This window comes from Caenorhabditis elegans, chromosome I (genome assembly GCF_000002985.6).
Source record: "Caenorhabditis elegans chromosome I".
Classification (NCBI taxonomy): domain Eukaryota; kingdom Metazoa; phylum Nematoda; class Chromadorea; order Rhabditida; family Rhabditidae; genus Caenorhabditis; species Caenorhabditis elegans.
Genome location: NC_003279.8, coordinates 9,463,194 through 9,480,953, shown reverse-complemented (window position 1 = coordinate 9,480,953; position 17,760 = coordinate 9,463,194). Strand labels below are relative to the sequence as shown.

The 17,760-nt window shown below is 34.2% G+C and overlaps 8 protein-coding genes across 10 annotated transcripts; 3 read left to right on the top strand and 5 right to left on the bottom strand.

Annotated features, from left to right (window-relative positions):
- Nucleotides 1-41: 41 nt before the first annotated feature.
- F30A10.2 (uncharacterized protein) lies at nt 42-1,853 on the top strand. The gene is made up of 5 exons (NM_060114.8): nt 42-569; nt 1,018-1,125; nt 1,170-1,289; nt 1,338-1,510; nt 1,562-1,853. Exons 1-5 carry the CDS (start codon nt 414-416, stop codon nt 1,620-1,622), a joined length of 618 nt encoding a protein of 205 aa, NP_492515.2. The 5' UTR covers nt 42-413; the 3' UTR covers nt 1,623-1,853.
- A 9-nt stretch (nt 1,854-1,862) lies between these two features.
- On the top strand, nt 1,863-2,484 carry F30A10.13 (the record flags this gene model as incomplete). Of its 2 annotated transcripts, NM_001128992.2 has the most annotated exons (2): nt 1,863-1,925; nt 2,209-2,484. In NM_001128992.2, 2 exons carry the CDS (start codon nt 1,881-1,883, stop codon nt 2,449-2,451), a joined length of 288 nt encoding a protein of 95 aa, NP_001122464.1. The 2 variants fall into 2 exon arrangements, with proteins under 2 accessions (NP_001122464.1, NP_001122465.1); NM_001128993.4 differs by lacking the exon at nt 1,863-1,925 and having other exon boundaries at nt 2,263-2,451.
- Nucleotides 2,485-2,802: 318 nt separating this feature from the next.
- On the bottom strand, nt 2,803-3,495 carry F30A10.11 (Saposin B-type domain-containing protein). The gene is made up of 2 exons (NM_001026258.3): nt 3,435-3,495; nt 2,803-3,089 (listed from the first exon to the last, which is right to left on the bottom strand). Exons 1-2 carry the CDS (start codon nt 3,474-3,476, stop codon nt 2,856-2,858), a joined length of 276 nt encoding a protein of 91 aa, NP_001021429.1. The 5' UTR covers nt 3,477-3,495; the 3' UTR covers nt 2,803-2,855.
- A 277-nt stretch (nt 3,496-3,772) lies between these two features.
- F30A10.14 (Saposin B-type domain-containing protein) lies at nt 3,773-4,357 on the bottom strand. Its single transcript, NM_001128994.3, has 2 exons — nt 4,276-4,357; nt 3,773-4,225 (listed from the first exon to the last, which is right to left on the bottom strand). The coding sequence occupies exons 1-2, from the start codon at nt 4,321-4,323 to the stop codon at nt 3,971-3,973; spliced, it is 303 nt and encodes a 100-aa protein (NP_001122466.1). The 5' UTR covers nt 4,324-4,357; the 3' UTR covers nt 3,773-3,970.
- Nucleotides 4,358-6,152: 1,795 nt separating this feature from the next.
- On the top strand, nt 6,153-8,312 carry calm-1 (EF-hand domain-containing protein). Its single transcript, NM_060113.5, has 4 exons — nt 6,153-6,261; nt 6,870-7,022; nt 7,598-7,745; nt 8,040-8,312. The coding sequence occupies exons 1-4, from the start codon at nt 6,175-6,177 to the stop codon at nt 8,255-8,257; spliced, it is 606 nt and encodes a 201-aa protein (NP_492514.2). The 5' UTR covers nt 6,153-6,174; the 3' UTR covers nt 8,258-8,312.
- On the bottom strand, nt 8,309-9,404 carry skr-1 (Skp1-related protein). The gene is made up of 3 exons (NM_060112.9): nt 9,310-9,404; nt 8,850-9,125; nt 8,309-8,804 (listed from the first exon to the last, which is right to left on the bottom strand). The coding sequence occupies exons 1-3, from the start codon at nt 9,388-9,390 to the stop codon at nt 8,631-8,633; spliced, it is 531 nt and encodes a 176-aa protein (NP_492513.1). The 5' UTR covers nt 9,391-9,404; the 3' UTR covers nt 8,309-8,630.
- A 912-nt stretch (nt 9,405-10,316) lies between these two features.
- On the bottom strand, nt 10,317-11,300 carry skr-2 (Skp1-related protein). The gene is made up of 3 exons (NM_060111.7): nt 11,170-11,300; nt 10,719-10,988; nt 10,317-10,673 (listed from the first exon to the last, which is right to left on the bottom strand). Exons 1-3 carry the CDS (start codon nt 11,248-11,250, stop codon nt 10,500-10,502), a joined length of 525 nt encoding a protein of 174 aa, NP_492512.1. The 5' UTR covers nt 11,251-11,300; the 3' UTR covers nt 10,317-10,499.
- Nucleotides 11,301-12,055: 755 nt separating this feature from the next.
- twk-29 (Potassium channel domain-containing protein) lies at nt 12,056-17,203 on the bottom strand. 2 transcript variants are annotated; one of them, NM_001026296.4, is made up of 9 exons: nt 15,956-17,203; nt 15,623-15,871; nt 14,995-15,067; nt 13,938-14,277; nt 13,567-13,634; nt 12,831-12,921; nt 12,496-12,691; nt 12,232-12,448; nt 12,056-12,178 (listed from the first exon to the last, which is right to left on the bottom strand). In NM_001026296.4, the coding sequence occupies exons 1-9, from the start codon at nt 16,073-16,075 to the stop codon at nt 12,102-12,104; spliced, it is 1,431 nt and encodes a 476-aa protein (NP_001021467.1). In that variant the 5' UTR covers nt 16,076-17,203; the 3' UTR covers nt 12,056-12,101. The 2 variants fall into 2 exon arrangements, with proteins under 2 accessions (NP_001021467.1, NP_001021468.1); NM_001026297.7 differs by having other exon boundaries at nt 12,091-12,178; nt 17,072-17,194.
- Nucleotides 17,204-17,760: the final 557 nt, after the last annotated feature.

The window sequence follows — 17,760 nt, the reverse complement described above, 5'->3', positions numbered from 1 at the left end:
ACTCTTTTGTTCTTATCCTTTTTGTTCATATATTGCCGCACAGATTGCATGTACGAAATAAATAAAATTTGCCACAATCCACCCATCCTGTTCTGACGAAATGAAGAAAAAACGGATAGAATTAGCTTATCGTTAGCCGAGAGATTGCGACAACGAGTCGAGAGAAGGACGTAAACTTTGATAAGAATCTGGGATTTCTCGTTTCATCAGCGCCTGGATCGGTTTTCGACAAGACACCGCCGCTCCCACTTTCCCTATAACGACATCATCTGTTAGTTCTCAGATTATTTCGTCAGTTTTATCATTGAATGATGATGCTTCTATCGGTGTTGATTCTCATGGCACCTGCCGCATTATTAGCTGAGCCCATGTTGTATATGTTCCCAACAAATCCTCAACTTCATCCATCAAGTATGTATCCAAATCAACAATTTATGCGTGGAAAAGTCAGAGATCTTCCGGATTCTGGAGTCATTTATTTGAATCGGATTAAACCAATTGCTCAGGAGTTCCAACAAGAAACAACTGCCGAGGTAGAAGTTTCGGTGCAAAATATTCCACGTCACGGTGTAAGTTTTTTCTTCTAGTTTAACATAGTTATCGGTAGTGTGCTATAAATCTGAAATATTGCTGGTGCTGGTCCAAATCTTCACGTTCAAAAATTGTAAATTTTTGGTCAAAAGTTCAAAAATAATCTCGAATACCTTTTTAGGTGAAAAATAATCCTTCAAAAATACTTGATAGGTCTGTTGGCAAATTGCAACTTCTAGAATGTATTTGTTGTTTTTCAACTTCTCTATAAAAACTGCCATTATGTTCCAGCGAGTCAAGCGTTTTACCAACATTAATTTCTAACTATGAAAATTGGTATAATGTGCCGGAATATCGCACACCCTAGAACCAAAGTTTTGTATAAATTGAATCAAAGTTTTGTATAAAGTTTTGTATAAAAAAACATATACATTAACATCTCTAGACCATGCGTACTTTCTTATTTGAAAAAAAAAAAACTTTCAGAAATCACCATCATCATTTGAAAAGTACAATTCTGTAGAAGAACGTTCTCCAACTAGACTCCCAATGATCACAACAAGCACTACTGCGCCTAAAATTCTCATTGAAAAGGTAATTATTACCAAACATCTTCCAGTTTCTCAATTTTTTTTCAGAAAGTCAATCAGCAAAAGCAAGAATTCCAAAAATCAAAACAAAGTCAACTCTCGGTTCCCGAAGAAGCCGAATTAGATAGACTTCTTGACGATTTGCTGAAAAGTGACAATATTCCAAAGGTAATTTTGGATTTCTTTTTCAAGATGAAAATGATTCAAAACTTCCAGAAAACCTTGCAATTAGCGAAGATCGGAAGAAGAAGTTCAAAGAGACATGTCGGTGCTTATAAACCAAAAGTTATCTCATTTGATGGAACAGCTCGTGTTAATAAGCAACATGCTAGAGCTCATGCAAGTCCAACTTCAATTGGTCTGAATCCAATCAAGACTTATGCTTACGGGTAAGCAAAACGTTCTAAAAATTATTTTTATTTTAATTAACTCAATTTCAGCTCTTCCTCTTCTCAAAATCGTGGCCCAGATTTTGATCCGTGGGAGAGAATGGGACAGTAATATTTCCTCGAAATTTCAGTAATAATAATAGTTTTTAATTATTTTCAGTTGACATAATAATGACCTAATCTTCTCAATCTATTGATCTGATAATTAGTAAATTTTAATTTTAAAATGTTGTTTTTCTGAAAAAGTTTTCTGTACCTCGCATAGTTCGCATTTAATATGAATCAGAAGACAACTGCCCATTTTTTCTATTGTCCTCAATTCTATATAAATATTTATGAAAGCGTTGTGTTTAATACATTTTACATAACAATGCGAATTCTTCTTTACATATTTTTGTTTACGGTATTTTTCCATGTAAGTTATTTCATAAAGTCTTGAACGCACAAAAATTCCTACTTCCTGTCATGCGAAAATGCAGGAACGCCTAGGTATGCAATTGACATTTGAGCCCTTAAGATGGCGGCAACTTTTAGGAAAGCCTTATGCAACTTGTTAGGTACATTGTTACTAGAGCTAGAGCGCATATGGGAGCATATGGGTGGATTTATTGACACCGAATCGCCAGCGTTTTTTGTTAATGTTTCTGACTATGAGACATTATTTATCAATGACATTTATTTTAAACATCTAATTCCAGGAAACTTTGGCTCAACAACATATAGCATGTGTCTTCTGTAATAAATTATTCAATATGCCACAAACCTGGGAGAAGGCTCAAAACGCCCTCAACCTTGCCGGATGCTCAAACCTTGGAGGAGCAAAAAAAGCTTGCAATGGAATTGTTAATAATGCAAATTTAACAGAATCATTTCCTAATATGTTACCTCATAATGTTCAGTTAAAGGATTTGGCTTGTAAAAAGTATTGTAAAGAGCAATAAGATGTTTCACAAATTAATAAAGTCCGGTTTCTCAACAAAGAATGCAATCAGATATCAGATAGGCTCACGGGGACGGGATGTTTATTGAAGTGAACTTATTTTGAAAAATAGCAGATTCTCCGAATCTGATCATCCAGTTTCCATGTCCAATATCTCGACATTTCCCGGCAACTTCTTCTCCAAGTTTGGATATTTTCAGCTTCTCACCCAACTCTTGCCTATTTCTTATACAGAGCTTATCCAATTTTTACCCAACTTCAATAATTCTCCAACAAACTCCCTCACCCTACAAGTGTTGCCAACTTTTATTTTTTGGACAAGGTTTGGGTAATATGTTTGGCGGAAACACGATTAAATCAATATGAGAACTTTATTAGAAAAATAAAATTTCCGAAACCAAGAAATTAACAGAATTTGAAGCATGCCATTTTCTTTATGTCCATAATGAATGGATACATTTTTGGGTACGATGAAGTCAAATCGGCTGCGTTTACAAGCCCTATACATGCAGATGCTGCGTCTCCACTTTGCGCACATCCCGTTCTAAGAAGTGATTGAGCATCATTCCAGTTGTCTGGAACTTGAATGAGTCCACTGCAAAACATACAAAGATTGCCAAGTTGGGCGTCAGAACCAATCTGAAAGCATTAGATTTTTGAAAATTTCGGTACACTGCCAAATTTTTGAATTGGAAAATTGCATGTTTTTTTGAGAAATTTAGAGCAAATCCGCATTTTTGAACACTACAAGATTAAAGCAAAAATATTTCAAATAAAATACAGGTGTAAAGTTAATAGAAATTTGTTGTTTTTTCGTAAATATTCAAAATTATGATAGATGAAAACTGAGAGATTTATCCTTTTTGACTATGGGTGAAAAATTCAACAAAATGTTGATAAGTTGTATTATAGGATAGATTTCCAACAATTACATCACTCTTATATTCAAATTTAGACAGTTCTTGAAATTTTAAAATGACTTACCACAAGAGCGGAGATGAAGAGGAAAACGAAAAGAAGCTTCATTGTTTTTTCGAAGGAAACCGTTTGGAAGAATACAATTTGAGCAGACTTTTTCTCTTTTATTTCGAGACACCATGAGAACCGAAATCAGTTCCCTTCTTTCAAGAAACCGATATGGGAAACATAGTTTTGGTTCTCTTGTGATCTTGCTGAACAGACGCTAGGAAAAATACAAATTCTTGGATTTTTGGCAAGTCGCCAATTTAATAAAAATTTTGCTTCGACAATTTTCGTTGGAAGTTTTACACTGGAATATCGAGCAATATACATAAATGTTTCTTATGTTATCATAACTTACTAATAAATTAAAGCGTTTCAAAAACGCGAAAATTTCAAAAAATTTACAACTGTACTCCTTTCTGTTTTCCTGTTTTCCTGTTTCCCGAAAATTTTAATTTCTGGCAAATCGGTAAATAGACAAATCAGCGTTTTTTTAAATTATCGGCAAATTTGACTAACCGACCCCAAATTTATTCTGAAATATGTCACAAGTTCAATTATAGTGAACAATACTCCTTTTTATATTTGTTACAGGCCATGTTCTTCATTTCCACAAGATAGGGATACACATTTTTATACGAAGATTCATCCATTTCAGCTGTATCAACAATTGCTTTACACTCCACTTTTCCAATTGTAAGCCATCTGCACACACTTCTGAGCAGAACTTGAAACTGATTCCAAACTGTTGGAACTTCTAATTCTCCTGTGCAGAATTTACATACTTGCGAATATGCTGTTTGCGCAAAGATCTGAATATCAATTACTTTCATATTTCTCAAAAATTCAACAAATTTCTTACCGGATTGAATAGAGAGAGAATGAACAAGCAGGGTATGATCGGTTTCATTTTTTTTTGAAAATAACTTGTGGTATGATGATATTTTTAAATTCCATTTATATAATTTTATAGAAATAATTTTGAAAAGAATGTTTTATGATTCACATTTCCTTTAGAATACTTTACAAAATATTTGTATAACAATTTGAAAATTTCCACATTAGGTGTTTACAGAATTGCCAACACGTTTCGAATTGATAATCAAAATCTTCGGGGTTTCGGGCTTCCAAATAGGCGTTTGAAGCCTTACTTCTTGAGCATTTTGTGGAAGACTATCTGAAGATGACATCGAAATTTTTGAACGAGAATCTTTTTACTTGAAAATCCAAATAAATATAATGCTTAATTAGGAATTTTCAGCTGTAAAATTCGACAACATAATTTTTATTAGCCATTCAAAAAATTATATAAGTAAAATGATGCGGTTCAATCGATTCACATTCTCCAATTCATTTTGCGATTGCGAGCGCTTAGGTATAAAAATCAGGAAGACGGACGAGACTCGGCTTGCTCTTTTGTGTTAGATAATGTATCTTCTAAACTAAATGCTTGCCTGATGAATGAATGCATCCTGTTTTTCTGTCCGTTTTTCTTCTGAATTTTTATTTGAACTCTGGTGTTCTTTGTTTGCATAGTGTTGGCTTCAATTATTTTGTCGAAAGATCTGTTCACATGTTTTTTGTAGGTTACAAGGTGGTCACATTTATTGCAATCTTTTTAGTGTCTACTAGGAAAGCCTTATACTAAAATTTCGTGAAAGGAAAATGTGTTCTGAATGACTTCACAATGACCACTAAAAGAGCATGAATCTCCAAAAGCTATAGAATTCGAAAAGGTTTCAATTTAATTTGGTTGAAACGAGAGTATTCATGCGGAATGAAACACGCTCTGCTACTTCCATCAACCTAATTTGCCGTGCCAATTCTTTCAGATTTACAAAAAGTCAATATCTAGGAATATACTTCTTCGAATTTCATTTTTGAGTTAGTGAACTATATGTTCCTACGCTCCAAGTTAAAGTATTTTAAATTTTGAATTAATTATCCTAATACTTAAAAGCTCTAAATTGAACAAATCGATACATTTTTCATCGAGATGTTGCAGTATATACCACTTACTTGCATAAATATTTTTTAAGTCCTAACTTTTTTGATAATTTGGCAATGTACTAAAAACAAAAATTTGATTGGAAATTTTGGAAACCTAAAACATTCCAAATTATTTAATTGAGATATAAACTTTTTGGTCTATTTTGAGTATGCTGTAGTATTTGCTCCAGCAGTGTTAATCCATTTTTCAAAAATAAACTTCCTCGTGATCCTGAAGGCGTGAAAAACAAAAATTGATAATTTTCTTATGTTGAATTTTAATAGATTTAACAATCAGAGAATTTAATTTTTAAACCACAGAAGAAAAATAACTGAGTTGGACATTCCCATGATCATCTTGAGAATCATCACCTATCCACATATGTATTCCCAACTCATCTGCGTCTCTAATTTTTATGTGTCATCGTTTAGTCTCTATGGGGGCCCCCATCTCCCATTTCTTCTCTCCCATAGACCCGGTCCCTCCGTGCCTTCTTCCTGCTCTTTCTGCATCTTCTTCTTCGCCTTCTCCCCCCGTGGCCTCCCGTCTAATGTTACACCATTTTCTGACTCTAAACCTCCACAATTTGTATACTATTTTCTGGTTTGTCTGCCACCCCAAACCCATTCTCATTTCCTCCTCGATTTCCGTGGGGCCAGGGGGCTCACCGAACAAAACTTTATTTTTAACAATAGGCAGTGTCTACTTTTTTTTCAAATACTTTCAGACAACTTTTGAACTAAAAGTAATCATTTCAGATCAGGTGACCAGATGGGAAACAATGCAAGTTCATTGTCAGAACTAAACCTTTTTTCAAAAGGAGGAGTCTTTACAAGAGAACAATTAGATGAATATCAAGTATGTTTTTATTTTTATTTTAAAAATTTACATCTCAAATTAAAATTGTAATTATAAAATGGTACTTGCATTACATTATTTTGCCATTTACCTCAAAAACTATCAAAATTCCTGAAAATTTTCAAACTATACTAGTAATCTTCAAGGAAAACATCATTTCTTGTCTACAATAAATAATAATGCCTTTTAACTTATTCGCTGAATTTTTGAATTTTTGGCAAAAACATAGTTGCAGGTCTCGAAAAGACTGGAAGATCTGATGAAAATTGATAAAGAGTAAGAACTACAGTACTACTTAAAGATGCATAACATATTCCGCATCCCTAATGTCGGCTCAAAATACTCATAATTTCGCTAATGAGCTCCACCTCGCACTTTCAGGAGCTTCCTCTAGCAGATTTTCGATCACTCACATTTAAATGAAAATATTTATTTGTTTGATTAATAATTTTATTAGTTGAAAAAAAGTCATCTTGCTACGAAGAATCTCGTTCAAAACGCTCATTTCTTTGAATTCCTCGGAGCACGTCCATTTTCTCAAAAAGAAGTGTACAAAGTGGCAGCCATCCATAAATCAAAATGAGAGTTTGTAGAATATCTCTTTTCAGGATTGCACATTTTTCACGAGAAAGGACATAATTCGACTATACAAAAGGTTTTATGCATTGAATCCACATAAAGTTCCAACAAATATGCAAGGAAATCGGCCTGCAATTACAACGCTGACTTTTGAAGAAGTTGAGAAAATGCCAGAATTAAAGGTACGACTTTTTTGTTGAAACATATTCTTGATTTTCAATTTGAACTTCTATTGCTAAGTTTGCAACTTTTATTTACAAAAAAGTGAAAGTGTCTTTATCGTAATAAAATTGGGAAAATGCAGTAATCCTACCGTGGCTATCAATAATGTTTTCCTCAAGTTACAGATTATTGCGTTTTTATTCTGAAAGTACGGTACCGACTCTGGCCAAATAATTTTGCACGCGCAAATGAATGTGCGCCTCTAATTACCGTAGTCAACTATCCGTTATTTCGCATTTTTCTTCATGTTTCCCGCGCTTTTTCTCTCACTTACATAGAATTTGCAATTATTTAAATTTTAAATAAGTTTTTTTTTCAAGAGAATAATGTTTTTGACAGAAGAAAACGCTGGCAAATATACAAAAATGCATAATTGGTTACTGTATCACTGTATTATAGGCTTACACTGTTTTTTCGCGATTTGAAAATATTTTGTTCGTGACGAGAGCGGGTACCATAGTACTCTTCGGGGGAAATATCAAAAATCTATATATCGGCCACATCAACTTGATGTGATACAATAACAAACTTTCAGGAAAATCCATTCAAACGACGAATCTGTGAAGTTTTCTCCGAAGACGGACGCGGAAATTTATCATTCGACGATTTTTTGGACATGTTCTCAGTGTTTTCGGAAATGGCACCACTCCAGTTAAAACTGAAATATGCTTTCAGAATTTATGGTAAGGAAGAGATTAGACATAAAATCATTTGATATTAACAATCCATAAAAGTTATATGGTTCTTATTACGTAGACGTCCATAGTTGCGAATTTTCACCACAATTTACGCGCAACGTCTCGCCATTCCGGCAACGGGTTACTGTAACTCGCGTAAATAAATTGTATTATATCATATTGTTATTTTAACAATCATGACATAAATTTTGCATTTATATCTGATAAAATTATATTGCAATAGCGGTCCTTAGAGGTCTGCGTAATAATATTTAATTTAGTATCAAAATATTGTTTTAGATTACGATGGAGATGAACTTCTTGGACATGATGATTTGAGTAAAATGATTCGAAGTTTAACAAGAGATGAGCTGAGTGATGTAGAAGTTGAATTTATAATTGAACGAATTATTGAAGAAGCTGATTTGGATGGAGACTCGAGTATAAACTTCGCAGAATTTGAACACGTTGTCTCTCGATCACCTGACTTCATTAGAACTTTTCATATCAGAATTTAAATACATTCACGGGTTATATTTTTTTCAATGTTTTACATAAATCGTTTGTTTTTTGTATCGTCTCATCAACTTTATTTTTAGGCATGTACAATCACGTAAAGGACACACTGATGTTCATTGGAGGAAATGTGTGAGAATCTCACACTGCATAATTTTTGCCGGTCGGTGATTTATAGGTATAAATATAGAATGGCGGTTAAAATTCAAAAGATGCATTTTAATTAGGTGAAAAAAGGAAGAAGTTTTTGGGCTGCCAGAGATGATGTAAAAAATAGACAGAGACCATATCAGGACAATGTGTGAAGTGTGAAGGGGAAGGAAGCGACATGTCGTTTAGAAATGTAATAGAGAAATAGGCAAACTGAAGGGTAATTTAATCCTCGCACCAGGCATTCTCTTTGCGGATTTGCTCTTCCTCTTCCGGGGTGAAGTCGTTCTTGATGTTGAAAGTGCGACGAATCTCTTCTGGAGATTTTCCCTTGATCATGTTAGCAACAGTCTTGCAGGTAACATCAAGAAGTCCCTTGATGTCCAAATAGTTGGCAGCCTAAAAATATGAATTTCAAATATTGGAACTAAAATAACAAGTTACCAAGATGAGCTCGAAAAGGGTTCCTTGGTCAACCTTAAGAAACTCGACGTCCCAGCTGCCTATGTCGTCAGTTCTTTTCTCGCGGTTATCGGAATCTTCAGTCGAGATAGGATCGGAGTGATGATGGTTGCACCAACTAATGACCTTCTTCAGAATCGAGGCAGTGACGTTTTGAACTGGAATTGGCTCAGCGTTGGTTCCTTCTTCGTCGTCGAGTCCAAGATCCATCAGGAGAGTGTTGATAGTGTTTGAGAGACGGATCACATTGCGTGGGACCTGGAAGTTTAGTTTGTGAATTTTCAAATATAGTGGAACATTTAACATTGTCTATTTTTCTATAAGTCAGATCACCTAGGATACCAAGAAGCAAAACTCTACGCGCGCATGCATGCAGCACGGCTTATCGATTTAGTTTTTTTAGACAAAAATAACGAAAACGAAGGAATAATTTGAATCTTACCAAGAAGATTTCGTTATCCGAAGACGATATCTTGATTTCGCGTTCCTTTGCCGCCTCGGATACTTTCTTTTGATCAGCCATCGCGTTGAAATCGATTGAAATTGAGAAATTATTGTGAAAAGAACGATTACATACAAATAATAAAGAAGAACAGGTAGAAAAAAAAAAGAACGATTAAGAGTATTTCCATCGAGAAAAATTAAAAGTTTTAAATTTTCCAACGCAAAATACCTGCAAAACAAAGAAAAACAACGAAAAATAGAATGAGAACGTTGAGAAATGAGCGAATAGAATGTGAGTGTGTCGTATGATGCGAGAGAAGCGAGGAAACAGTGTAGAGAAGCGAGGAAACAGTGTACACACAAAGGAAGAGACGCAGAGTTATCGATCGTTATAGAACGCAATGCGGGAACGAATTGACAAATATGACAATTTATTGGATGGACAAAGTCTTTAAAAAAATACTAGAAAGATAATGGAGGAACGGTATATTTACTAAATTTCGAGTTGCAGATATTCAGAGATAATGTTTTTTAATTATATAAAATTAAAAAGAGAGCGGACGGCGTACATAATATAGTCTTTTCAGCGAATATCGGCACTCGATTTTTGATAGATAGAAAAAGGAGAATATCAGGAAAAAAAAAATGAAAGAAATGGAAAAAATAGATCTCGTTTTAAAGATATCGCAACTTTCAGTTAAATGCGGGGATTTAGCAGCGTCAGGCGCAATATGCGATAAAGTCATGTAAATACATTACTTGAATAACCCCATTCGCAATTAATCACAGAAAGTAATTTTCATTCACACGATCCGTAGCTTTTAAAACTGAGAAAAGTATTGTTTTTTTATTTATTTCGAAATCTACGCGCGCGGAAAACGAAGCAACTTTGGCCTAGAATTTCACATCTCGTCATCTTCCATTTCAAAAGTGAAGGATCTATAGTCCTGTTCAGACTAAAAAATACTATTGCTGTGGCTTTAAAACCAATTGCATTGTTTGCAATTTTCATGTTCACATCAACTTTATTGAATGAAAAACAGAACTGTACACAGTTGTGTCAGCTGGCAGTGAAGAAATTTGTTAACAATTAAAAAGTGCGTTTAATAAGGGGAAAGATATGGTGGATGATGTGAAACATTTAGAAAACAAGGTAATTGAAAGTTTAACAGGGGAAAAGATGGAGATTTAATCATCGCACCAGGCGTTTTCCTTACGGATTTGCTCTCTCTCCTCTGCAGTGAAGTCGTCCTTGATGTTGAAAGCACGACGAATTTCATCTGGAGATTTTCCCTTGATCATGTTGGCGACAGACTGGCAGGCGACATCAAGAAGTCCTTTGATGTCCAAATAGTTGGCAGCCTGAAAATAGGAATTTAAAATATTGCAACTAAAATAACAAGTTACCAAAATGAGCTCGAAAAGGGTTCCTTGGTCAATATCGAGAAATTTTTTGTCCCAGTCTTGGATGGAACCATCCGTTTTCTTCTCACTGTCTTCAGTTGGAATTGGGTCGGACTGGTGTTTGGTGCACCAGTTGATAACCTTCTTCAAAATCGAGGCAGTGACGTTTTGCACTGGAATTGGCTCAGCGTTGGTTCCTTCATCGTCGTCGAGCCCGAGGTCCACAAGAAGAGTGTTGAGAGTGTTTGAGAGACGGATCACATTGCGTGGGACCTGGAAGTTCAGATTGCAATTTTTCCCATGCCATCTAGCGTACAGTGCCGCTTTTTTTGTTGATTTATTAAAAATCAACTAGGCTACTAAACATTTTCTATAAGAACTGCGAAAGCGTCTTATCGACCCGAAGCCTAGTTTTTCAGATAAAAATGACAATAACAAACGAATTTCAGCTTACCAAGAAGATTTCATCATCCGAAGACGAGATCTTGATTTCGCGGTTCTTTGCTGCTTCGGATGCTTCCTTTTGGTCAGCCATCGTGTTGTAGTTGACTGGAATTAAAATTAGTTGTGACAGGGTCACTAACGAGAGAAGTGTACAAAAACCACGCGGAAAAAACAAAGCAATGGTTTCGTTGGAATTCTATCAGAATATCTGCAAAATAGAAAAACTATAACTAAAATAATAAGAAGAATGATTGAGAATACAGGAAAAAGATACTGGAATGAATTCTCAACGTCAATAAAAATCTGCTACTTATTGGTAGTCATCGAAAAATTTTAGCCAGAAAAATTGTATTTGAATATATTTCGAATTTGGTTGATGCTCAAACTACAAAACAATCAAGCACACCTGTATGTGAAAACATTTCAATTCTGGATAATTTAAATACTCAAGCTTCAATCATCCATCTATACATTGAGACGATTCACAAGAAATAGAAATCGCAACAAAAAATATTTGAAGACAAAAAAGAAAGTCGTTGAATGAACAACTCTTCGAAAAGCAAGTGACGATTGTTTGTTTCTTTCTCGAAGAAAACTAAAATTATAAATTTTATATAAAATTAGGAAAGAGAAAGTGTGCATTTTTATGTCGCGGTGTTTACGGAATAGTTTACCGTAACTTTTTGAAAACTTTAAAGAAATTGAATTCCTTCTGCGGGCGCAGTTTCTTCGAGAGATAGTAAATAAAATTGAGTTTTATATAATAAAATTGTATTATCAATTTTAAATATTCGATCTACCGACTTCACAAAAATAATAATGCTGTAAAATGTAATAATGTAGCTGGGAAAAGTTATATATGTTTTGTTTATGTCTATTTTTTTAAAGAAATTTTTAAAAAGTATTTATTTGAGATTTAAGAAAAGAAGAAAAAACAAAATGCTATGCATCTGTAGAAAGATCAGAGGTGATAGTTGTTGAAACATTCATAACGCCGTCGTGGCAAGCTTGATCTGAGTCTGAAATTGATTTCGTTAAAAATTCCCATTCACTTCAATTCTAGATAACATACCAGTTGAACCATTCAATTTGGCTTGCATTGCTCTTCGGCGTGGAATTGGAGACAATCGGGACGATGTGGTTTGTGATTTATCAGCAGCTGTTTCAGAATCAGATGTATCCTCTATTTCAGACATCATTGGTTCATCTTCAAAATGAACTGAAAATTTCTTAGGCCTCATATCAGTGAGATCATCTTCCGAATCGACAAAAAGTGGGAATTGACCATCCTGAAACATTATTTTCTTCGAATACTATAAAGTTTCAAATATCTCACTTTCATAAAAAGAGGAACAAGTTCTGGAGGCCATATTCCCTCAACAATCATATGTGTTTGAGGAACTCTTGAAAGTCTTCCCAATTTCACTTGAATTGCTGTTTTAACCAATGTATCAATATCTATGTCTGCTATCACATTCTGATCAATTCCAATATTCTGTCCAACTGCTGTGATGAGTTCTCGTACTTCCAAACTAAAAATATTAGCGATACAATTATTTTCTTTAATTAAAAGCTTTTTGACAAAAATAGAGAACGTTGTTATAGAAACAAATCGTAGCTAAAAGTTTTAGAACCAAATGAAACAATTTACGTCTCCTTTGCCAAACCCACTTCCTGGCACCGAACCAAATCCGAATGTTGGCAATGTTTTTTATTTTTTTGCCAATAAAATGTAGCTTTCGAACATAAATTGATCCAATATCTGAAAAAATTCTTGTTTGTAATATTTGGATATGATTAAATGGTCCCCACGGGAATACCATGTAAACATGCTCCAGAAAAAAGGCGAAAAATCAATTTACTAAAAGGACTTCAAGTTAAGTCTGAATTATTTCATGAGCTTCGTATAACAAAATGTGTTTTTAACTTTTGATAAAGTATTGTATTATAGAAATGTTTTTCAACAAAAATTTCTCAACTCAGTCAAGAGCGAGTCACGGCAACCTGGTCCAAAACCATTCCTAATTAGTAAACATAACTAAATAGCTCAAAATCATTGCTAACTAGCAAAAAAACATCGTTAATTAGCAAAAAGAGGCTAATTAGCAATGATATTAAGCTATTTAGTTATGATTTACTAATTGGGAATGGTTTTGGACCAGGTTGCCGTGACTCGCTCTTGACTGAGAAAGGCCATATGAAACTAAAATTGGTTGCTTAGTGAGACAACTGGGGGCTTTTTTGAAGTTGTTTCTGAATTGTTTTTTGCAAAGTTATGCCACTATCCGCGAATTATTTTTCAATTCAAATGTACTCTAGACTCTATATGGCCTGTAGATGCATTTCTAGTACCGAAAAATAGCTGAAAGTTCCACCATTAGAAGGTCGGTGTTTATTGATGACTTACCTAAAGCAATAGTTGATATGGCAAGTCCCGTGCACATGTAGAAAACACTGATAGGTAAGAACCAATTGCTGCAAAAAATTTCAAATTTTGAAATGTTTGTAGTTCTCGACTGAAGGTTGTGTATCATAATAGCTTTATTAGTCTTGCACACTCATAGCACTTTTTGGTAACCAATATATCGGTTGTCTTTAGGTCCATCAAAAATTTATCAACTGATAAAATTTTAATTAGTTCTTCTACTATAATTTTGTTTTTAACTTTAAAAAATATCAGAAAAATGTTAAATGGACAGAAATATAAGTTGTGGCAGTGGAGTGTTTGTACGAGACAAATTTAAATTTCAGTATATAATTCTTGTATAAAACACCCACTTTTGAGGAATAATATCTCCATATTCGATAGCTGTCAAGCAAATGAACGCATAATAAATTCCATTGAAAAAGTCAAATTGTCCACTCATCAATGGAATCATTGTTGCACCAAGTATAAGATAAACGAGTACAATAAAAAATAATGTACTTCCAGATACATTTTCATCTTCATCTTCCCGACGTCTTCTACATGAAATAAGTCTTCTAAACCTTGTTGCCATTGCCTCTAAATATCTTCCAAAATTTGTCAAGAGAATGACAGTTAGAGGGATTCCAAAAAATCCGTAGATCACTGTTGAAATACGTCCATTGATTGTTTGAGGCTCTATTTTTCCATACCCTGAAATTAAACTGTTTTTATTTAAAAAAGTAGATGAAACCACATTATTATTATCTGGAAAAGACGATCAAATTATTTAAAACAAAACTTTTTGCTGATCTATAATATATTGTCAGACAAAAGTAATGGGTTTTCTTTTCTTGGTTTTTGTTTACAGACATTCCAAGAAGATAGATGAGAGCAACTCCAACTTTTTCCAGATTTTTGTAGAAAATAGGAAACATATTAGCGTGAAAACAAAAATATAATCCCAAAACCCTCAGATTAGAAATGTCTTGATATTTGCAGGAAAGAGCCAAATTTCTATATCATCCCTGTCCTTTAAGAAACTATAGTTCAGTTTTCTTTATGATTGTTCAGATTCTGCTCATTTGTTCTTTTTTTTGCCCAGTCATGTTTATATACAATTGAGTTGAAGTGGATTATGTGTCTCCAACCAGATTTTGAAATTTTCGAAAAAAAAGTTTTGTTTTGACAAATGTCTCAAAACTTAATTCCCTTTTCCCCTCAATATTCCTTTTCAGAGAAGCAAATTTTTACCCGCAAAATACTGGAAAAAAGGCTTTTGTCTCAAGTACATTTGCATTTTTGTCTTGTCTTTTTGGCCTTTTCAATCCCTCAGGAGGATCCATTTGTCCAAGTCATCACTCAGTTGGCGAGTGTGTGACCGCTTCCTTTCAACTCCCATTTGAATCTTTTCTCAACTCAAAAACTAACCCAAAGTTGTCAAAATTCCAAGAGAGTAGAGAGCTGCAGATTTGAATGACCATTGCATACGATCGTCTTTGACCTGCAAACAAATTTCTAAAAAAAGTGATCTCCAGAACAATTTAAACTAATATTGACAGGCACATACCGCAACAACGACGACATCTTTAAAAAATTGAAAGTTTCTAGAAAATCCTTCTTAACGGGAACTTGATTTTTCACAGCGTTTTCGTGAATGAGGATTATGAAAAAAATAGAACTATTAAAACCCTTGTTTTAAATTCCTCCAATATGAGAACTGCAAGACCAATCAGCAATTTGCTCCGCCCACGTTCAAACCAATCAGGTATTTTGCCCATTTCATTCGATTGGTCCAGTTGTGGGCTAAGTTGAATTCTGATTAGTCGTGGAGTTCTCATTTTGTAAAAATTCAGATTTATAATCAGAGTAGAGAATTATAGTTCTTAAAATTGGATTATTGGTTTTTTTTGCCTAATATTTCAGAATGTTGGAGTAAATTCCCCATTGAAACTACTAACAAATGGGAAAAGTGTACTGTAAGTTTACATATTTCAGACTTTTTGACTGTGTTTCACTGGCCTATATTATCTTATTTGAAAACAAAAATCCAACTTACATTTTCTGTCAGACACCTCTCTGCAATTGCAGCAGCAACATCAGAAGCCCGTGTAAGACGTAATCGATTGTCCCGATTTAACAAGGATTCAATACACAATCGTTTTTCCAGTGTCGCATTTTGTTTCATATATTGCTGGTATTCAAACTCAAAATTTAAAAATATGAATCCTCCAATTGTTGTGTAAATTATCAGAAAGACTATAATGAATCCATTGACGGCTATTGCTCTTCGATTGTGTTGAAGGCACTGAAAGTATTCATATCGAGTAGATTTTAATCTTATTGAACATTTATGGAATACTGGTAAATTGAAAATTTTAAAAACAAATACCTCCCATATGGAATCATAATGTTGAGAATTAAAGTCTTCTTCTAAAAAAGCTTTCAATATATCTTCTTCATTTACACCATTACATTTCTTTAAATCATCATCGTCTTCGTCCAATCTCATGATTCGATGTTCGTGGTATTCTACCGTCGGCCCATAATATTTAGGGTGCAAAGGAGCAAAACTAGAGTCCTTGGGAAGAAAGAAAGAGAGAGGGAAAATGAATTTGTATACAAGTGAAAGAGATGTCTCGGAAAGAGAAAGAGGCGGAGAAAGGAGTGACAAGTCTGTCCGAGTCGTCATGCAAAAATCACTTCGAGCGGATACATTTCGGATTGGAGATAGATTCAACCAGATTTCGGACAATTTGATGGACTGACTGATGACGTTTTTGGAGAGCAGAGAAGATTCCACGTGGTGTTTCATGAGTCATTGCACAATGTGAATATTTTCTTCCGTCTCATCAAACTTTGCTTACAAAAATTACCAAGCTAACTCAGACATTGAAATTCAACTCACCATCCGAGAGCAGGTGCTATCGTTCAGTAGGAATTATATTTTAGTGGCAACTTGGCATATAATCTTGAACGTATTAGACAACGTTAAGTTTTTAAATCTAATTTTTTTTTCGAATACATTTTTTATTAATTAATCCCTCAAGATGGAATAGAAAATGAAGATTTTGTTGTGAAATATATAACTAAAATTCAGATATACCACAAAGGAAGAACAAAAAATCGATCGGGAAGGGATGAAAATCAAGTATAAGCACTAAACACATAAAACTTTGACTAATCGTCTGTCTGAATTTCATCCAAAAAGATACCTACAAGACCAATCAGTGATTAGCCGCGCCTACTTCTCAACCAATGAGACGGAGTTCGGAAATGTTGATTGGTTGGAGCGTGGACATGGCTTCTTTTTTGGTGGAAATTCAGACGAGAAGATTAGAAAATCTTACAAAAGTCCCATTTTTACTTATTGAGTTGCTCAATCGTTCGCGATTTGTTTCGCTTGTCTTTGTGGAACAAAGGATTTTTTCAGATTATTTTTTAATACTTTAAAGAAAAATCCCTATTCAACTAAACATATAAAATTTAAAACAAAATCAAAACAAACCCGTCCAAGCCCGAAGAACAGGAGAAGCGACATTCTGAACGGTGGAGCAACAGTCCTTGAAGCCAGTTTGATAGTTGTTGATTTTTCAGAATCTTTCCGACATTTTTTTCTTTCTGTCTTTATCTGAAACTTTCCAGTTAGATGTTTTCCAAAAAAATTATTCAAAAGTCGAATGAGCTAAAGAAAACAAAAAACAAATGCGGAAGCATCTTTAGATACAAATGCAGTGACTTTTGGCGTATGATTCACGAGCTCTGCAAGCCAAAACCTCTAGTGATGGGTCCCAAGAGACTACGTCATGGAATATGAGAAACATTTTATGAAAAAATAAAAATATGGGTCATGGAGGGCTAATTTATGAAAAAAAAGTTTAAAACTATATTTTAATTTGAGAGAAAATCAGGAACATTTATGGACATGGATACAATTTTCTGAAAAGATAGACGAGAAAGGTGAGTGTGACACCCATGTCAAATGTCTAATGAAGATAATGCATGTGACCAAACTTGGTTAATACTCTTCAAATTTTCCAAAAAAGGATATGTTGGCTGAACAAGAAAAACGAATGAAAAATGTTCTATCCTCCGAATAGACATGCGTTCATGAGAGGGGGGACCCCAGGCGCCATTAACTACCATCAAATCAGATTCAAACTTTCTCTGCGTTTCACAATTTTTGATTATATTTTA